The following is a 21,406-nucleotide window of genomic DNA, read 5'->3' on the forward strand; positions in this document are numbered from 1 at the left end:
CCAAAGCAAGAACCTAGCCATGTATTATAAATAGTAATTGTTTTCAGGCTCTCAGTTTTAGTTTCTATAAAATAGGAATGCTTACACATCTCATAGATTGTGGTGCGTAGTAAATAAAACATGTAAAGCATGTAAGAATGTCTGGCACATAGCAGATATGTGCCATGATTTTTTAAGTTTAACTTGAAAAATAAAATATGAGCTAAAAATTCAACGTATTACTAATAAAAAAAAAAAACGTTTAACTAACGCTAAAGCTTCAAATGTGAACTGCCTCGACAATCTCGGAGAGGCTACTATACAAAAATAGCTTACACCAATTGACCCCAGAATGTACGGAAAACTACAATTCCCAGAATGCATTTAAACAAAACCTGGGGAACAGAGCACCGCCCAACCGCAAGGGATTGTGGAAGGCATGGTTTCTCCAAGAAGAGAGCTTTTTGCGTCCCAAGGGCGGGAGAATCTTGGAGACCGCCTCCCTGGTGGCGGGGCGAGGAATAGTGCGTGACCAATCACCCCACCCAGCTTCTGAAAGCGCTGAGAAACGACGAATCAGAACGCAGCGGCTTCGGCCTTGCAGGGCGCGGGATAATTTGAATACAGTGGCGGAGCTCTGGCTGTGTTGAAGAGAAGCAGCTGTCTCTGAGGTGCAGGTAACTGCTGCAGAGGGCCGAGGTGTGGGGTGGAAGACCGAGGAGAACGGGAGATTCTTTAGAACGTGGAATTGAATGTCAAGTTAAAAAAGCTGTTCCTCTGGGCTTGGCGCGTCTGCGACTTGTGACCGAAGACACCAAACGGTTCACCGCATTTCAGGTCACCCTGTTTCCATCTTCCTGACGGTGAGTTTTCTTGTCTTTTGGCCCTGACAGGCATACCTTTCCTTATTCAGCCTTAGAAGAAAGGGTCTTCCCTTAAGCCGCAGCTCGACGTTAATTCCCAGAGACCCGGGTCTTTCTGTTTAACTTTAAAATCACGCTTGTGTAATTTTTTAAAATAACCCTGGTCCGAAGGAAGGGGAAGGGAAAAGTTTTACTGAGCAATAGATTATCTGCTGTAGAGTTAAGGTGCATGATCATTGTTTATTTTCAGCAGCCTTAGGAGGGCAGGGTATTTTATAAAGAAAACGAGCGGTTTGGTCAAGGCTCCTCGGCTAGTAAAATGGGAAAATTATGCTTCACTTGTTTTCTTGCTGGGCTCTGATGAAAAAGTTGGGAACGCTCTCTGCCTTTATTGAACACACAGGCTGTTGAGACAGTTTAACCAATAGGAAAAGGTATTAATGGAATATTAAGGAAGCGTATGGTGGAATAGAAGCATAGGGCAGCATCTAACAGTGAGAGGAAGGGGGTGAGGGCAATGGTGAGGAAGGAGACCCAGAAGATAAGAGTGTTTAAACTTGGTATAAATTAATCAGGCTAACTAATGGGGAAAGTGTGCCTTGCAATGGAGTAAAAAATATTTCCTCCTTAGTAGGATCATTTTCTAGCTTGAAACATATGTACTATCCCTGCTTTTATTTCCTGTTTTTAAATTGCTACTGTGATGTAGTTTTTCATTTAATAAACCTTCATATCAAATTTTCATTCAAGTGCTTTGCTTTAGAACAAACCCCTTTTTGTGTCTTTAGACCATCACACATCTGAAAATTTTTGCAGAGTTTTAACGCATAATTTTGGTAGAGTGATTTTTATATGCATTGGATGAATTTTGTTATAATTGTCTTGTTGCTTTAGGAGTTCAATTAAGAAGATGTCAGCTTTTACGCCAAGGAAAAGGAAGCGGGATTCTTTGAACCATAACAAGTGAGTCTCATTTTATGGGTAGAAACTTTTGAAAAATTCACCTCGTCTTTCTTACTTTCTCTGTTTTATCTCTTAAAATTTCCATTCCACTCACCTACAGCTTGTGGCTATAGTGATATTCTAATTCTGGTCTAGAAATACTGTAAGCTTTCATAATTAATTATTTAATGCTTTTGGAGGGAATCAGAGAAAGAGCTATTTTCTTTGGCTTTGAAATGTATGTCAAATTTTTTATTACCTTGTTCCTTTCTGCTCTATTTAACAGTGTTTTGCATACAGTAAATGCTCATCTGTAAGTACTCTTTAAAAATCTGTGTACTCATTATTTACTACATGTCATACCAGATATAAATTACTCCCCACTGAACAGGCCCTAATTACATAGAATTAATCATTTTAGGGCACTGATAACCACTAGAGCAAAATATATGGGCTATAATTTGTATATGGTCAGGACTTAGAAATAGGTTTTAAAACACACACATATGTACATATACATGTACGTCAAAGCTTCTTTGTAAACAGTGTTTTCACAAACACTATCTTACTTTTGAAAGATATCTGAATGCTTGGTAAAAACAATTTGAGAATCCTACTGTTAAACTGTATATGGATGGATGTTTGGATATATTATTTTTAGTATGACCTAAGTTGAAGCAAAATAACAATATTATCAACAGACTTTGTTTCTTTTCATAGCCTATTATCAGACATTCCATCAAAGAAATTAATTTTGGACTTTACTGAAAACATATTTTCATCACCTGATCAAAAGCACATTTGCCAAAGCAGTGAAAGAAATGAAGAAAAAGTACATTGTTCTCAACAAAGCCATTTCATTTCAAGTTCACTCAAGACAACTAAAAAAAGTAGATTACCTTCTGTAAATCAAGGTTCACCTTTTAAATCTGCTGTGTCTACTGTATCTTTTTACAACAAAGATAAGTATTACCTCAATCCATTGGAGAGAAAGATGATAAAAGAGAGTAGATCCATTTGTTTAAAAACTAATAATGAAGACAAATCTTTTCCCAGTGTGACAGAAAAAATGCAGAGAAAACCAGTCTGCTCCAAGAGGATGAACAAAAAACCACAGAAGAGTTTAACATCTAAGTATCAACCAAGTTATAAATGCACCAAGCCTGTATCAAATATTTCTAAAAATTCTAAGCAAAATCGAGTGGCCTATAAATCAATTATAGAGAAAGAGAACAATTGTTATTCAGCTGAAAATAATGTGAATGCTCCTCGAGTTCTAAGCCAGAAAGTCAAACCACAAGTGACACTCCAGGGTGGAGCGGCATTTTTTGTTAGTAGAAAAAAATCCTCTCTTAGAAGGTCGTCTGTGGAAAATAAGCCATTACTGGGAGTCACCCAAAAGAATAAATCAGAAGCCACTGAAGATTCTGATGTAGAAACCATCAGTGAAAAAAGTTTTGAGGCAAGGCAAGTCCCAAAGTGCATGTTACTTGAAAAGGAATTGAACATTGAGCTGCTGGGTACAAGTGAAAATGAAGAGAAATTAATAAAGGTAAATAAAACTAAATATATCACTTTAAAAACTAAGTTGGCTATATAACAAAACCTCAATATACATAATACGTACATAACAGGTGAACAAAATTTTATTTCTTTTGCAGTTTGAAGGATTGCTTTTATGAAAGCAATCTCTATAAAAAATTTAGAAGCAGGGTAGAAAGATGGGACTTTTCTTCCATTTTTGGCTTAAGGAAACCTACCAACATTTTCTTGTCATTAAGGTATACATTTTATTAAATTCCCTCATGACTAAAGTCTGGAGAAGCTTAACAACTTTTATTTGTTAGTCGGTGTTTTTAAAAAGTAGAAAACAAAATTCAAGTAGTAGCTTTTCAGAGTACGAGCATACTATTTTTTGTTTCAGCTTATTTTTTAAAGTCTACTAGGTTATTCTAGTAAACTTAGAGAATACAGAAAATATAAAAAATATGTCTTCTGTAAACCCACTACTTGGAGATGATCACTGTTAACATATAGTTGGGTTTTTGTTTATTTTATATAGTATATTTTCATGGCTGCCATTCTATGCTTTTTGATCTTCCTCATAAATAACAGCTAGCCTAGACTGATAACAGACTATCAACCACAAGCAATTTAAAATTTTCTAGTGGCCACATTAAAAAGCTTTTTTTAAAAAGTTTAACCCGATATAGTTTAAATGTTACCCTTTTAACGTAATGAAGATAAAATTATTAATGAGATATTTTATATATTTTTTTAAATTTGGGGCACAACTCAAGCTAAAATTAATTCTCAATCCAGTAAAACAAAGTGCGTGTGTAAGGGTCTGCATTTCGACCCAGGCATCTCTTTATTGGTATGCTTCATATCTATTTGGTAATGGAGATTCAGCCTTGATATAGTGATGTGATAAATTCTCTGCAACACTATTTTCTGCCTTATTTTCTGAGCTTCATTTTAAGGGACTAGGTCTTGAGTTTTGTCTACTTTTCAGTAGTCTGAGAAGTGGGGCTTTTGTGCATATTAAATTTGTGGAACTGGGCTTTTTTCTCAAGATTTTGTTAAATATCCAGTACTAGTATTCCTCTCTACTAGCTAAGGATGAATCCTGTTTTCATTATTGGTAACATTACATAACCTTTTCCCATCTTCTCATGGAGCCGTGAGAAATGGCAAACTGATGAGTTGACTCATCTCTACTGAGAGATTATGGTTTTAAATAGGAGTTCTACTTTAACCAAAAGTTTTCCCCCAAGCTATATTTTCTCTAAGACTCACCAAATTAGTAATGCTAGTGAAATTTGTTAAAATTTTTCCTACTTTGCTTTCCCTACTTCCCAGCTACTGCCTAAAAAGCAGGAGTTAGAAGCTTCTCCAGCTACTCCAAAATGTTCTCCCCCACCCCGCCCCCTGGCTGCCTGTTTTTAAAGCTTATCATATAATATTGTCCTTTTCCAGTTTGGCGGCTACTGGGGAAATTTTTGCTGTTTCTACTAATTGGGGGGAGGGCGGTTCTTATTACAGAGGGATGTTCTATAATCTCCATTCTTCCATCTTTATTAGGAATTATAATACATTTTTGTTAGGGTGACAAATTACAGACTTAAATATACACACCCTGTCCTTTAGTGAACAGAGGAAATTTTCCTTAAAATAGGCTGAAAATCAAGGATTCAAGATCACATTATAAAATATAATTCATAGTGTAGATATTTTGTTTTAGAAACATCTATTGAATTCATTCAATAAATAGAAAACAATTAAGAATTATAAGTTTTCTTTCCTTTTATTTTCAGGATTCATCAAGTGGTGTAATTTCTTCAAGGGAACATAAGCCTGATGAAAGTAAGTGTTTTCCTTCAGAAAATTCTCACAGTGAGAACATGGCAGGTAAAGAAGAGAAAACTTCTCTTCTCAAAATTAGTTCATTTACTTATAATAATGCTTCATTCCATGTGTCAATTTAAAGTCACATACAATAATATTTTGGGTTTTTAAATATTTGTTCCCTGTGTTTGTATCTGCATTTATCTTGGTGACAGTGTTTTCTGTGGTAAACAATGCAGTGCATTTTGAAAGGAGGAACAAGGAGACCTTAGGCTGGAATTAAGACAAAATACTGATGCTTAATTGGTCTGTGGGATGTGGCCAAGTTATTTAAGCTCCCTAGAGCTGGGTATTCTCATCATACCTACCCTACCAACTTTTTACCCAAAATTATAGGAAGGACTAAAAACTATTTATGTTATATATTTGTGATCAAAACCCAATCATAAGCAAAATTTACTAAGCCATAGAAAGGCCACCAAATTGGGCATCAGGAACCTTGGGGTTTTGTCTGTGTCTGCTACTAATTTAACTATGTGACCCACGGAAGAGGTCTCTAAAGTAAGGGATTAATATTAACTTTTAAATTCCTCTTAGTTCTGAAATTCTATTACTCACTTATGGTGCCATTATTTAATTAAACAGTATTTACTAAACTGTGAATGTATAACGAGGTTAATTAAAACATTCTTCTTACCAAGCAGACTCTTGGTAACTTTACCTTGTTGATCAAATCTATAAATTTGGAAATAAATGAAAATTCTAAGAGTAGACATACTGAATATAGTTAGGAACTGTAGCTCATAGAAGGAAAATAAAAAGATAAAACTAAAAGCATAATCTAGAAAAATAGCCCTCAGGATCTAATTTTATACATATATAATTTTATAAATATATACTTACATACATATATATAAAATGATTGTTCATAATGATAATATTTGATATTTACTGGGTGATGACTATGTAACAGGCAGTGCTAAGTATTTAGTATGCATTATTTTCCATGGGTTGTTCTATCACTGATATAATAGAATATGTAACAGAAAAATAATGGCTTTCTATTTACAGTAGTTATAAAATTTTTTAAAACAATAATTTATTTCAGTGCATTGTCTAAGTATTTAAAGAAAAATATTTAGTGAATCAATAACACAGGCGGTATAAGGATATGGCAAAATTCATGATAAAGGTTTATTACTTAGTAACTATAGTTTATCATTTAATTCTTACAACAACTCTGGGAAGTAGGTTTGTATGTGCATTTTACAGATGAGAAAACAGACTTAGGTTACATAACTTACCCATAGCAGATCAGATTCTCACCTATCTTGGCCTTGTTTCTAGAAATGAGCTCTAATTATTTTTCAATGCAAAGTAAAAGTTTGCTATTTACTAAATAGCCCACTTTCAATGTACTGTTTTTCTCTAATCAATTACTATTTTGATTTTGGTCTTTTTAAAAATAAGCTTTTTATTTTTCAGTAATTTTAAATTTGTAGAAAAGTTGTAAAGGTAGTACAGATAGTCCCATATATATCCCTCACCCATTTCCCCCATTGTTACCATCTTACATTACCATGGTACCTTTGTCAAAACTAAGAAACTGATATTAGTACATTACTATTAACTAAGCTCTAGACTTTATTTGGAGTTCACCAGTTTTTCCATTAATGTCCTCTTTCTGTCCTAGGATCCAGTCTAGGGTACCACATTGCGTTTAGTTTTCACGTCTCCTTAGTCACCTCTTTTCTTTAACATTTTCTCAGTCTGTTTCCTTATTTTTCATGACCTTGACATTCTTGAGGCGTACTGACCAGATTATCTTATAGAATGCCTCTGAATCTGGGTTTGTCTTGATGTTTTTCTCATCATTAGACTTGGGGTAATGAGTTTCGGGGAAGAATACAACTGAAGTGAAGTACTCTTCTCACCACATAGGATCTAGGGGTGTTGGCATCCACATGACATTACAGATGGCATTAACCTCTATTACTTGGTTAAGGTCAAGTTTTTACCTTTTTTTTAATTTTTGAGGTGACACTGGTTAATAAAATCATGTTTCAGGTGTGCAATTCAATAATACATCATTGCATTGCATGTTCACCCAGGTTAGGGTTAAGTGTGCCAGGTTTCTTCACTGTAAACTTATTCTTGTCCCTTTTTTGTACTCTTCTTTGGAAGTAAGTCATTAAGTCTAGCTTACCCTTTCAGGAAGGAGTGGGGATTAAGCTCCATCTCCTGGAAGGGGGAATATTTATCTATATTATTTGGAATTCTTCTGTAAGGAAGAGTTGTCTCTTCACTCTTATTATTCAATCTTTAGATAAATAAATGGACTCAAGGATTCTTATCAATATAGACTCATGAATATTTTATACTTTGAGTTATAATCTAATACTACGTTATTTATTCTGCTGCTCAAATTGTTCTAGTCAACCATTGCAAGGTCTTTTCAAGTTAGTTCTCTTCCGTATGTCCCATTCTTTTGTTTTTTGAACTGCCAAACTGTCCCACCAGCAACTTTACCATTTTGCACTCTCACCTGCAATGAATAGCAGTTCCTGTTACTCTGTATTCATAAACAACATTTGTTATTGTCGGTTTTTTAAAAATTTTATCATTCTAATAGGTATGTAGTGATCTCATTGTGCTTTTAATTTGCATTTCCCTAATGACAAATGATGCTGAGCACCTTTCTTATGTTTATTTGCCATCTGTATATCTTCAGAGAACTGTCTGTTCAGATTTTTGCCCGTTTTTAATTGGATTGTTTTCTTATTGTTGAGTTTTAAGAGTTCTGGATACAAATCCTTGATCAGAAGTATGGTAGCAAATATTTACTGCCAGTCTGTGGCTTGTCCTCACATTCTCTTAACAGTGTTCTTTGGCACAGCAGAACATTTACATTTGATCAAGTCTAATTTTTCTTTAATGTATTGTGCTTTTTGGTGTTTTAATGTAAAAACTTATATAACCAAACCCAAGTTCATGCAGATTTTTCTCATATTTTCTTCTAGAAGTTTTACAGTTTCACGTTTTACATTTAGGTCTATGATCCATTTTGAGCTAATTTTTACATATGAGTGTTGTCCTTTTTTTTGCATATTCTAGCACCATTTGTTGGTTCTCCTTTCTCCATTTAATTACCTTTGCCTCTTTGGTCAAAAATCAGTTTACTGTATTTGCATAGGTCTGTTTCTGGGCTTTCTATTTTGTTCCATTGATCTCTTTATCTTTTTTTTTTTTTTTTTTTTTTTTTTGCCAATACCATACTATCTTCATTATTATTAAGTCTTGAAGTCAAGTAATGTGAGTATTTTGGTTTCGTTAACCTTTAAAATCTCATAATATAAACTTTGAGTTTATTTTGTAATACAAATTATTATGATTTTTTTCCCCCACCAGTTTCTCCTGAGTCCATTGTCTATCCCATCTTCAGTGCATCTTCAGTCAATACAAAAAGGTAGGAATTGCTCTTATTTTAATGTTCAACAATTATTTAATTATAAGTTCTATGGGTCTCTTTTTCTTTCTTATACTATTGAATTTGGAGAGCATTTTTTTCTTTCTCTCTAAGGGAATATAAAAAATAGGAGATGAAATCAGATCATCTCAGAAAAACTTCATAACAACCTAAGAGTTGAGAGATGAGAAAGATCTTTATGGGTTTGAGTATTAATAATTGCTAAATTTTTATACAGAACTTAATAATAAGTAGTTTATGCCCATTATCTCACTTGATTCTTGCAACAGATAGATACTATTATCAATTTCATTTTCAGCTGAGGAAGCAGTAATACAGCCATGGTTGCACAGCTATTAGGTGGCAGAGCCAGGACTAGAATCCATATGTGAATCAAAGCCCATTTGGCTATATTGCCTTCCCTGAGTGATAAGATATTAGTAATAGTGTTTAATGAGTATTTACAACCTTATGGTGTAGGTACCATTATTACCCCCATTTTATAGATGAGGAAACTGTGGCCAGAGAAATAAATAACTTGCAGCAACTTATGCTATTATAAATCCTAGCTGAAGCTACCACTATCCTGGTCAAAGCTAAGAGTGGGATAAAGGAGGCATGGGTGGATGTGAGCATGATAGGTGGAAAGCTCTGAAAAAGATGTTTCTTATAGTCTGAATTTTCCTAAGCAGCTTTGGTTTGTCTCTCTCCATTTGATGATATATAACTAGAGGTATTGAACCAAGAACTTCCTAGCAAGTGCCCCTATTCTTGGGGTGCTCCACCTGAAATCACCTCAGAGATTGGGATAGATGGGCAGCTTTCTCCCTTCAAAGGCCATATTCCTATTTTTTTCACCTTTGTCTTTTCTCATCTGTGTCTTCTTTCATGGCTGTTTATTAAGGGTCGAAATTACAATTAGCTGATTAAAGTATGTAAACTAATTTAATCTAACATAAGGAGAAACTAGGATACTATTAAGTCATTTGAAATTGCTTTTTATGTAGGACCTAAAAGGTGAGATATCAGTTTCTTGTGGTTTATTACTTTAGGTACAGTATAGATTCTCTGAGTTCTTGGTCTAACATATATTTTTTGTTCATTCTTTCATTTGGCAAACATTTATAGAGTACTGTGTGGTACTGAACTATACTGAGTTTTTAGAGACGTGAAGATAAGTACCACCTGGTGCTGCTATCAAGGAAGTTATAGCTGGAGGAGTAATAAAGTGTTAAAATTGGTAAGATAGAAGTAAAGAGATTGTGGTCATGCATGCTGGGATGGAAGAGCTGATAGAAAGCACTAAAAATTGCTGGGTACTCGGCAGACGTTACATACACATCGGTTTTCTTTTCATTGTAATTCCTCAAACATTTTAAATACTAAATAATGTTTATCAACTCTCTATTTCAAGATCTCTAGTTGAAAAACAGTCTTCTATGGGATCCATCACACCTTCTAACTTCTTGAAACAGAACAATACACAGAAAAGTGCTAATGCCAGAGATAAAAATAAAGAAACAAAAGACCAGCTGATCATTGTGAGTAGATTTAAAACAAAGCTCCTCCTGTACATGGCTCTCTCATACAGAATGTGAAGTCAGACATGTTTTCTTAGCATAGTTAACATGAGTTATAGATATTCTGAGTTTTGTAAATGCCAGTTTTGTTTGGTGACAGCATTTAAAGCTAATCCAGTATATTTTAAAACTGACATTATTGGGCAATGCTAGTAATTTAGTAGAATGCTGATGAATGAGATATCTTCAGATAAGAAACATTATTGTTGATCAACAAAAGATTTAATGAAAATAGCCACATATTATTAAAGCTGGATTTAGCAAACTATGGCTTGTGGGCTGAAAATGGCTTTTACATTTTTAAAAGGTTGGGGGGAAAAAGAAGACTGTGTGACAAATTATGTGTGGTCTGTAAAGCCTCAAATATTTACCATCTAGCCCTTTACAGAAAGTTTGCAGCCCCTGTATCAGAGAGTTCAGAACGTATTTTCAGTAGCATTTAACAATGCTTTATAAGATATAATGGGAGTTAATAAGCCATGACACTAAATATTTCTGACTTCCCTGTATTTAAGAATTTATCTGTGCTTTTCTTTAACTTTTATTAATGTTTATTTATCAATTTGGCAGAGTTTTAACATTCTTAAACATTTAAGGGGAAAAAATACTATATAATGAATATAGAAGTTCTGAAAATTTTGCTCTGCCTCTTTGAAATAAAAGGCTTTTTTTAGGTCTCCCATTTAAGAGTCTAATAAAGAAGTTCCATTGTTCATCTTAGCTGTAAGTTTTATGATTTAAGTTTATTCCTTCTTAGAACTATAGATCTAGCTAAAGAATCTCGGTGTTTTTTTACACTGTCTATTCCGAAAGACAATTCCATTTCTTTCATTAAATTTATTGCATTTTTTGGTTTATTCCCTTTCATTTTGTTTGGGGACAGGGGAAGGAGAATGTAGTAACCAGACTTTTAGTATTTCAATTATGCCAGCATAAAAGAAAAGTAAGGAGAAATTTGAATGAATGGTTACATGAACTAAATGTAGAGCTATTTGTGATATGTTTTGATATCCCCTCTTTCCCCGCATTAAAGGATGCAGGTCAGAAACATTTTGGAGCCACCATGTGTAAGTCTTGTGGCATGATCTATACTGCTTCCAACCCTGAAGACGAACTGCAGCATGTTCAGCATCACCACAGATTTCTGGAGGGAATCAAATATGCAGTAAGTAAAAAAAAAAAAAAAAAAAAAAAAAAAAGTCATATTTTGTTTTAAAAGTAAAACTGCTTTAAAAGACATATTTCTTTTGCTTAAATACTGAAAGATCTATCCATAAATATATGTATCCATCATCTGCCATTTTGTCGTCCTTAATATTTGAGGATGATGGTATTTAAAAGTTAACTTTTTTTAAAAAGTGCCATTTCAAACTATCCTAATATAAGAGAAACGTTGTTCTATGTTGAGTGAACACCCTGCATTCTTACCTCTATGACAATACTTTCCAAGCAGAGCTAAACGATCAAAATACTGAATTCAAAGACTTGGAGTCCCACCCTCTCCTCGGTTTAGTTTCTTCTTTATAGATAGCCTTAGAAAAACGGCTTTTCTATGAGTTCTCCAGGCCTTTTCTTTTTTAAGTGGTCACTTTATTGAGCACCCTTCTAGTCCAAACACATTCTATCATTGGCCTTATCTTTATGATCGCACCTGCTGCTCAAGTGCATTCTTTTTCCCTGCTACTGTTACTGCCATAGTTTGTACTTCATATTTTTAGCCTGGTTTATTAAAATTCTGCTTATCCCACCCCTCCCCTGCTTTCTCATTCCTAATAATTCATTTTTTTCTCTATATCCTGTGAAGAGCTCTTATGCGATTCTGCCTTGTGTTATAATAGATTATGTACATGTTTCTCAGTGGGGTGTCAGCGCTTGACAGGCACTTTGTTTTAGGCATCTTTAATTTCTCGTCCCATATTCCTTTATTTGGACTTACATTCTTTTATTTGGATTTTCTTCTAACTTTTCTCTATCATTTATTCTTTTGTCCTCTTCAGACTGAATTATTTAATGTTTGTTTTTTTTTTTCTCTTCAAATTAAACTGTGACTTTTTTTCCTTTGGCAGGGCTGGAAAAAAGAACGTGTAGTAGCAGAGTTTTGGGATGGGAAAATTGTGTTGGTCCTGCCACATGATCCAGGCTATGCTATCAAAAAGGTATGGAGCATTAGCTTTTAAGCCTTGTTCTCCTCCTGTTCCTTCCCTGCCCCACCTCATCACCACCACCAAGAAATTACCTATGTTGAAGTGTAAAACACTTTTGCAGATAGGTAATCCACTTCGATACACATGTAAAGATGACTTTCATGATAGTTCATACAAAACTAAATGTAGATTAAAGAAAACAGATAAGTCTCTACAGTTTTTCTTTTACCTTCATCTTACACTTGTGAAGATAAACTAAATTTTTCCATGTTGAGAGATTAATGGTCCCAGAGTTTATTTCTTATATTGGTGTTGCCTTTATCTCTTGGGTTGGATGTTTAGCCCCAGTAAACAAAAAATAAAGCTGAAACAAAATCTGTGTTGGCGCTTTCTACTCATCCTTCCCAGGAGCCTGAATTTCTTTCTGCTGAAAGTGATCTTTAAAATATGTTCTTAAAACCCTGTTTGTAAAGTGGCAGATACATGCATCAATAATGAAATAATTGCGGAAGGAGGGTATGTGAATTTAGGAAGTAGAGATAAGAGGCCAAAATGTTAGCAGTCATAAATTTGTGTATATAAATATAAATGGTTTCTATTATAGTTTTAAGAACAAATTCACCTCTTTTTTTTTTTTTTTTCCCTCCAGTTAGAGTTGACATTTAGTATTATTTTATATTAGTTTCAGGTACACAGCATAGCAGTCACCTCTTTTGGTTTTTCACATCATTAGGTAGAAGATGTCCAAGAACTTGTTGATCATGAATTGGGCTTCCAGCAAGTGGTTCCCAGATGTCCCAACAAAACCAAAACTTTTCTCTTTATATCTGACGAAAAGAGAGTAGTTGGATGTTTAATTGCAGAGCCCATCAAACAGGTATGATATAGCGTTTTAAATTATTGGCATAATTTGTGAGCAAAATAAAGTAGTTGGGGGAAGTTTCATTAAGCATTTAAGACCACTACTAGTAATGACTTGTTTTCCTACTAAAATATCCCTTGACCATATGAATAATGGAAGTCACTTATTTCTATTACATTTGATATTTTGCCTTATATAATCATCATAGTCAGTCTTATGTTCATGTAGTTGTTTCTATACCTGGATTATATTGTGATTTTAAAGAAGCAAATCTATAGAGCACAGTTATTGAATATGTGGCTTAGTGTAGTGTAGTCATCGCTTGTCCCTTAATTAGAATCTAGGTACTAATTAGCAGTGTTCTAGAAAGGAGTTGGCAAACTATAGCCTGTGGGCCAAATGTGGTCTGCCACCTGTTTTTGTAAATAAAGTTTTATTGAAATATAGCCATGCTCATTCATTTCCATTTTATCTGTGGTTGCTTTTGTGGTACAATGGCAGGGTTGAGTGGGTACAACAGAGATCACATGGCCCAAACAGTCTAAAGTATTTACAGTTTGGCCCCTTATAGAAAAAAAGTTGCCAACCCTTGTTCTAGAATAGAGAGATATAGTTTTTGCCTTCAAGAAGCTTACAGGTTAATTTTTAACTAAAGAAAATTATAGTTCATATGTGTTCTTTTTATGTGACTATATAATATTCCACACTTATGTCTCTTTCATTTTAAAAATACTTATGTCTCAGTACTTCTAGAAATGATGCTAGCATTAATTTATCTTGTTTTTTTAAGTGCCTTTCTTGTGTACCCTCATTTCTACCATCTTATTTTCTTTTCCCTGCTTTTTCATCATGTATGTACTACACACACACAGTCTCTTGTGTGTTTATCAGAAGCTGGAGAGAAAAGCAGTTCTTTGTATTATTGGCAATAGAAGTAATCAGTTTGACCATTTCTTTCTTTGATTTTAAAGTAGATTGTTTATGTAGTGTTCATAGGCAAATATAGCCATATAACATACATATTCTCTTCTACTCATTCTCATTTCAAAAGCAAAGTTTTCTTGATGGTAGTTAAAACCTGGTTAAGTATATACCTATTAAAACAGCTACAATAAAAAACAGTGACCATAGCAAATGCTGATGAGGATGCAGGGACACTAAATCTCTCATGCATTGCTGGAGGGACTATAAAATGTTACAGCCCTCTGGGAGAAGTTTGCTCGCAGAGAAAGGAAAACTTATGTCTACACAAAAATGGTACCTGAATGTTTATAGCAGCTTTATTTGTAATAGCCAAAACCTGGAAACAAAAGTGTCCTTCAATAAGTGAATGAATAAACAAACTGGTACATCCATACAATGGAATATTACTTAGCAATAGGAACAAACTGTTGAAAAGGAACAAACCGTTGATATATGCAACAACTTGGAAAGATGTCAAAAGCATTGTGCAGAGTGAAAAAAGCCAATCTCAGAAGCTCACGTGCTATATGATTCCATTTGTATGACATCTTCAATATCAGCATAGAGATAGAGAACACAGTGGTTGCCAGGGCTTAGGGATGGTGGATATAATTATAAAGAGGTAGCAAGAGGAAGATTTGTGAAGATGCAGAGCTCTGTATTTTGGTCATGCTAGTGGTTAAGTGAATATACAGAAAAAATGAATTGTCATGGAATTATACACACACATTATACCCATGTTAATTTCTTGGTTTTGGTATTATACTACAGTTACAGAAGGTGTAACCCTTGGGGAAACTGGGTAAAGGATACATAGGTCCTCTACTATTTTTCAACTTCCTGTGAATCTATAATTATTTGAAAATAAAGTTTAAAAAAAAACCCTAAATATCTACCAAATTTCATAGTTAACATATAAAAATCTTCAGTTACCAGTTTTTTAGAACACATCTACATTTTAGACTGAAGAGAATGGGAGTTTATATACTTCATTAAAAGTCGGTCTGATTTTTTACAATTTTTTTAATCAGTAAAAAGTTGCATAATGATACGTTGGGAATATCTCAACACCACTAGTGTATTTTTAAGCATTCTGTGGCTAAGTGAACAAGAATTTAAGAACTATCAAAGAATTTTAACATTTTTTTGATGAAGGTGTAAGATTAATTTTAGATATTTAAGTTTTGTTTAAGGAATAGTTTTTTAAAAGAAATATGAACTTATCTGTATTGTCGACTCTGGATATTTCTATATATCATTGTAGGCCTTCCGTGTTCTGTCTGAACCAGCTGGTCTAGAATCTCCAAGTTCTAAAGAATGTCATAGGGCTTGGCAATGTTCAGATGTACCAGAACCTGCCGTCTGTGGGATAAGTAGAATTTGGGTCTTCAGACTGAAGAGAAGAAAACGCATTGCAAGAAGACTGGTTGATACTCTCAGGTAAGAATAAAATAAAATGGATTTAGGCCCAGATTAGCTTTCCCAGCTCATGAGCCAAAAAGAATTATGTTGGTAAGGCACTTCTATATAAATTCTATCCAAGGCAAGCAAAGGCAAGTATTGATATTGCAAAAAAAAAATACTAAATATACTCAGTTTAGGGCACAATGTTCCAAGTCTGAAACATTCTAACCCAGTGATTTTCAAATTGCCTGTGGTGAAAGACTAGTTTAATTTGTTAAAGACCAACAGTTTAATAAAATAAAGATGAATTGCTAGAAAATGGAAAATAGAAGCCCTAATTTTTATTAGAGTCAACAGATGTAGAGTTAACATTGCAGTAAATATAATACTTAATATAATTAAGTAGAAAACAAAATATAAGTTAAAAAAATAATTACAGAAATTATACACGTTAATTAATAGTGAATAAGTAGGTCATTAATAAAGATGAACTGTAGCTCATAAGTGTAACTAAATGTCAAGTGCATTAGTTAGATAACCCATAGAATGGGAGAAAATATTTGTAAATCATGTATCAAGGGTCCAGTATATCTAGCATAATAAAAGAACTCTTCAGTACAACAATAAGAAGACATATAACTTAGTTGAAAGATGGGCACAGGATTTCAATAGACATTTCTTCAAAGACATACAAATGGCTGATAAGCACCTGAAAATATGCTCAACATCATTATCTGTCCAAACCAAATCACAAATCAAAACCATGATGAGATGGCACTGCGTAGAATGACTAATTAAAGGAAAAATAACAAATGTTAGTGAGGATGTGGAGGAAATTGGAATCCTTATACGTTGCTGACAGGAATGTAAAATGGTGCAGGTGCTGTGGAATAGTCTGGCAGTTTCCCAAAAATAGATACCATATGACTCGGCAGTTTTACTCCTAGCTATGTACTCAAAAGAAATTAGAGCATATATGTCCACACGAAAGCTGATATATGGTTTCATAACAGCAGTATTCATAATAGCCAAAACAGTATAAATAACCAAGTGCATGATTAATGGATAACAATGTGGCATATCTGTACAATAATACGAGATATCATTCAGCCACAAAAAGGAATAGAATACTGACACATACAACAACGTGGATCAACCTTTAAAATTTTATGGCGGTCACAAAAGATTCCATATTGTATGATTCCATTTATAGAAAATACCCAGAATAGGCAAATCCGTAGATAGAAAGTAGTTTCCAGGGACTGAAGGAAGGGAGAATGGAGAGTGCCTACTAATGGGTACATGAGTTCTTTTGGGGGTAATGAAAATGTTCTGGAATTGGATACTGGTGATGGTTTCACAGTTTTGTGACTATTACTAAAAACCGATTGAACTGTACTTTTAAGGAGTCTTATGGTATATGAATTATATCTCACAAATACGTGATTCTCCATTTTACACTCCTATGCACACACTTTGAACTAACACTGTATATTGATATTCTAATGTGACAAATGAGCTTACTTGTTAATTTACCTAACCTAGGGTGGATGGATGAGTTTCACAACATCATTCTCTCAACTTCTGCGTTTGAGATAGCAGATTACTAACCAGTGACCACACTTTGAGTGACACCAGTCTAGCCTTTCGAGTTCTGTACACTTTTCAACAAAGAACACCGAAGGCTACTGTGGGGATCCAGTCTTGGACCATAATCCTGGTCACCCACATATACCTTATAAAGGGAATCAGAAAAATTGATGTTTATAAAGATTATTTGATAATTATGAAATACCTGCTTTCTATATTTATATTAAAATACATGAATTTGACATGAGGAATACCGGTATCTAACATAGTCTCACCAGGCAGTAGTACAGTGCTTCTTAAACTTTAAAGTGCGTTATGACTCACCTGAGGATCTTGTTAAAATTCAAGTGTGGTTCAGTAGGTCAGGGTGGAGCCTAAGATTCTGCATCCCTAGTAAGCTCTCAGGTGATGCTAAATGTTGCTGGTCTGTAGATCATACTTTGAGTACTAAGGCAACAGATGATCTATAAACAATGATGAAGAAAAATGAAGTCTCCCTCAAAAGAGAAATATATCTAAGAGAACATACTTCTTCTCACACATCTGAGTTGAAGATAAAGGTAAAGTAATTGACAGCTTTCATGCATATGAGGAGCTATCATGCATATGAGGAGCCTTAGGCTGAATTCTCTCTTCTCTACAGGCAGTATATGTTTAAATCCTCACAAGAGTAGAATACTGCTCATAGTTATTTTACATAAGAATCAACCAAAACTCAGATGGGATTATTAAGTACAAACTTACTCATGATGAGCTAGTAAAATTATCAGTCTTCTTTCATATGTCCTTTAGAGCATTTTTTCCATCCACTTGTCATCATTGCTCTTTAGTATACTCATTTTCCTTAACCTAGAGCGGTTTTTTGAAAATTTGTTTTTGATGACATTAAAGAATTTGATGTATTTTACAGACTATCCCTCATTTTGTTGAATTTCCACCATTTCATTTTATTCCTAGTTGAGCTAGATCAAGTTGTAGTCAAAAGGCAAATTAGTTATTGCCTTAAAGCTCTGTGTATGGTATAGTTGAGAATAGGTATTGGTTAAAGTCAGTGATGGGTTTTTCTGTTTTGTCTATGGCTTTTAATCAGCAATACTACCTAAAATCAGTTGCTCATTTCCATGGATCACCTAGGAGTGGATAGTTTGGTTCCCTTTGCCTCTAAGAATTTTTTCTGGACCTTGGTTTTCTCATTTGTGAAATATTAGACTTCCATATCTAAAATCTAAAGTATTGTCATTTTACCACTTAATAATATTGCTTTTAATCGAGTATTTAGAGATTGAAAGTTTATTTTTGGATTGCTTTTAACATAAATTGTGCTGTTTAATCAAAATTTTAAGTTGGTTCCATTGTTAAATCGTCTTTTCCTCTTTTTCAGAAATCGCTTCATGTTTGGCTGTTTTCTCAGCACTAACGAAATAGCATTTTCTGACCCAACACCAGATGGCAAGTTATTTGCAACCAAATACTGCAACACCCCAAATTTCCTTGTATACAATTTTAATAGTTAAAACCAATTTCAACTATAGAACAGTTACTATGTGGATAAGTTCAGATAGCTCCTGATCATATATAAGAACCATTTAACAAATATAAAAAAAAAAAAATACTGAGGAGGACACACACACATACACACACAAACCTCTACCTGTTTCGTTCCTTATGAAGTCAGGGATAAATTTGTTGAAAATTACCTGGAGTGTCGAAGGAAAAATCTTTGGCTGATGTATACTGACTAGCACTCTGAATTCTTAATTATGAAACTTTGTAGCTGTAACTGGAAAATTACTTGCCTCTTACATAAGAATGACAAAGTAAGATGGTTTTCCAGAAATTTGACCACTTACCTTTTATAAAGCACTTATGGACTAGGATTATCTCATGCTCGATCAGAAGCAAACAGGAAAATTTAAAAACAATTTTCATGCCCCATTTTTTAAACATAATTGCTGAATTTTGTACACAAAATTCTCTATAGGTAATAGCTCAGTCTGAATATATTTAGAAAGTGTTTTGAATTTCTAGTGTAATAAAGATGGTAAAAAATAAGATTTCCTTATATTTTATGTGGAACAGAATTTTATAGCTTAATGTTTAAATATTTCTAAAATTATTAATCAAAAACATACCTGTCATGTTTTAATTTGCACTATTGTCAGTTCATAATTTTTGATGTGTGAAAATGCTAATTGTGCTAGTTACCTTTATAGAACTCATTACTGGTCATTAACCAAATGGATGCCCATTTGGGATTAGATGATTCACATGGTTATATTTAAAATGTTTTTGCATGTCTAAAATACTTACTTGTTCTGAGACATCTGACAAAATGTGTAGTATCAGAACAAAGTTTAGTGAATAAATATACCTAAGCTGATGGGCCACAGAACATGGTGTTATGTAAATACACCTAAATATGCACAGTTTTCTAGTATAATACTTGGATACTTTGAAAAGGAAAGAATTATTCAGATTGTTTTGATTCTAAAACATATTCATTGCTATCTGGCAATAATACTCTAGGGAACTAGTTTTCCAGGTTATAACTTTATGTAGAATACACTCATTTACATTCCTTTATTTGCCTATAAGTTAACATAGTTCAAAGATTTAAAGGCCTGGGCTCCAAAAAGAATGTGTAAGTGTTGAAATGTGTGTAATTATGCAAACATTTTGATGCTATTTTCTGCACTGCTTTTTTTTTTTTAATATTTTATTTTAAAAATTTTATTAACATTATTTGCTAAATGCTTTTGTGATGATCTATTAAAATTCTTTTCAATATTCTCTTGTTATACAATTGAATGTACTGATTTTCTTTTCAAATTTAGTGGCTATAAAAACAGTACATGCTCTTTGTAAAAAAACAAAACTAATCATTGAAAGCACATATCCACACAAATACCTGCATACAGATAGTTTCATTCATAATTCCCAAACTTCGAAGGTAAGATGTTGTTCAGTAGCTGAATGTACAAATAGATACATCCAGATGGTGGAATATTATTCAGCACTTTTTAAAAAGAAGCCACTAAAAGCATGAAGAAACTCTAAGTATTACCAAGTGAAAGAAGCAAATCTAAGGCTATACTCTATGATTCCAACTGTGAGACATTCTGGAAAAGGCAAAACTGTGGAGACAGTAAAACTATGTGTGGTTACCAAGGGTTGGAGGGAAGAAGCAATAAGTAGGAGCACCAGATTTCTAGGGCACTGAAAAGTACTGTCTATACTCTAATGATGGATACATGGCATTTTACATTTGCCCAAACTCATAGAATGAAGACCAAGAGTGAACTTTAATTTGTCAGTGTAGATTCATCAGTTGCAAAAAAATGTACCACTCTGGTAGAGGATGTTGATAATGGGGGAAGCTATGCATATGTGATGGCAGGGGCTATATGAGAAATCTCTGTACCTTTTACTTTTGTTGTGAACCTAAAACTGCTCTATAGAAAGTCTGAAGAACAAAAAAGTGAAAAACTATAGTATTCAGAGACATGCCAACTAAATATAATGTGGATCCTGAATGAGATACTGAAACAGATAAAGCATTCAGTAAAAACTAAACTCAAATAAAGTATGGACTTTAGTTAGCATTAATGTATCAATATTGGTTCATTGATATATTGTGACAAATATACTACAGTAATATAAGGTGTTGATAACAAGCTCAGTGTAGGCCTATATGGGAATTATCTGTCTTTGCAACTTTTCAGTAAATCTGAAACTGCTCTAAAGGTTTTAAAATGTAACTCAGTGAGTGACCTTCATAACTACTGCCCAGGTTAAAAAAAAAAAAAAAACATTGTGACCTTCCCAGAAGCCTTCCTCGTGCCGCCTTCAAGCATTATCACATCATCTTCCTCAAATGCAACTACCTTTTGATGTCTAACTCTTTAGTCTGTTTTTGAACTTTATATAAATTGAATCTTTGTCAAAATGCATCCATGTTATTGCATCTAGCTGAAACTCATTTTCATTACCTATCACATTCCATCATGAGACTATACCATAATTTATACTACTGTTGATGAACATTTTAGGCTGTGACTATTTAAGTCTCTTGTCCTTTGTTTTATGATTTTTTAGTTATTGATTTGCTACCTTGTCAAAAATTGTGCCCACATATGTGTGACTCTGTTTCTGTTTATTCCACTAGTTTTACTGGTTATCCTTATGCCAATATCACATTGTGTTATAAGATTCTTGTGGTATATAGTAAATTCTCCCACATTTTTTTGCTACAGGAGTATTTTGTC

The 21,406-nt window shown here is 33.7% G+C and overlaps 1 protein-coding gene across 1 annotated transcript; it reads left to right on the top strand.

Moving 5' to 3' along the window:
• The first annotated feature begins 475 nt into the window (after window positions 1–475).
• Window positions 476–21,393, top strand: ESCO2 (establishment of sister chromatid cohesion N-acetyltransferase 2). The gene is made up of 11 exons (XM_016144632.2): window positions 476–842; window positions 1,737–1,805; window positions 2,505–3,336; window positions 5,102–5,150; window positions 8,541–8,598; window positions 10,013–10,139; window positions 11,212–11,343; window positions 12,245–12,334; window positions 13,056–13,199; window positions 15,412–15,587; window positions 18,523–21,393. Exons 2-11 carry the CDS (start codon window positions 1,753–1,755, stop codon window positions 18,653–18,655), a joined length of 1,794 nt encoding a protein of 597 aa, XP_016000118.2. The 5' UTR covers window positions 476–842; window positions 1,737–1,752; the 3' UTR covers window positions 18,656–21,393.
• The last annotated feature ends 13 nt before the right edge of the window (window positions 21,394–21,406 follow it).

Source organism: Rousettus aegyptiacus, unplaced genomic scaffold (genome assembly GCF_014176215.1).
Source record: "Rousettus aegyptiacus isolate mRouAeg1 unplaced genomic scaffold, mRouAeg1.p scaffold_m13_p_16, whole genome shotgun sequence".
NCBI classification, from domain to species: domain Eukaryota; kingdom Metazoa; phylum Chordata; class Mammalia; order Chiroptera; family Pteropodidae; genus Rousettus; species Rousettus aegyptiacus.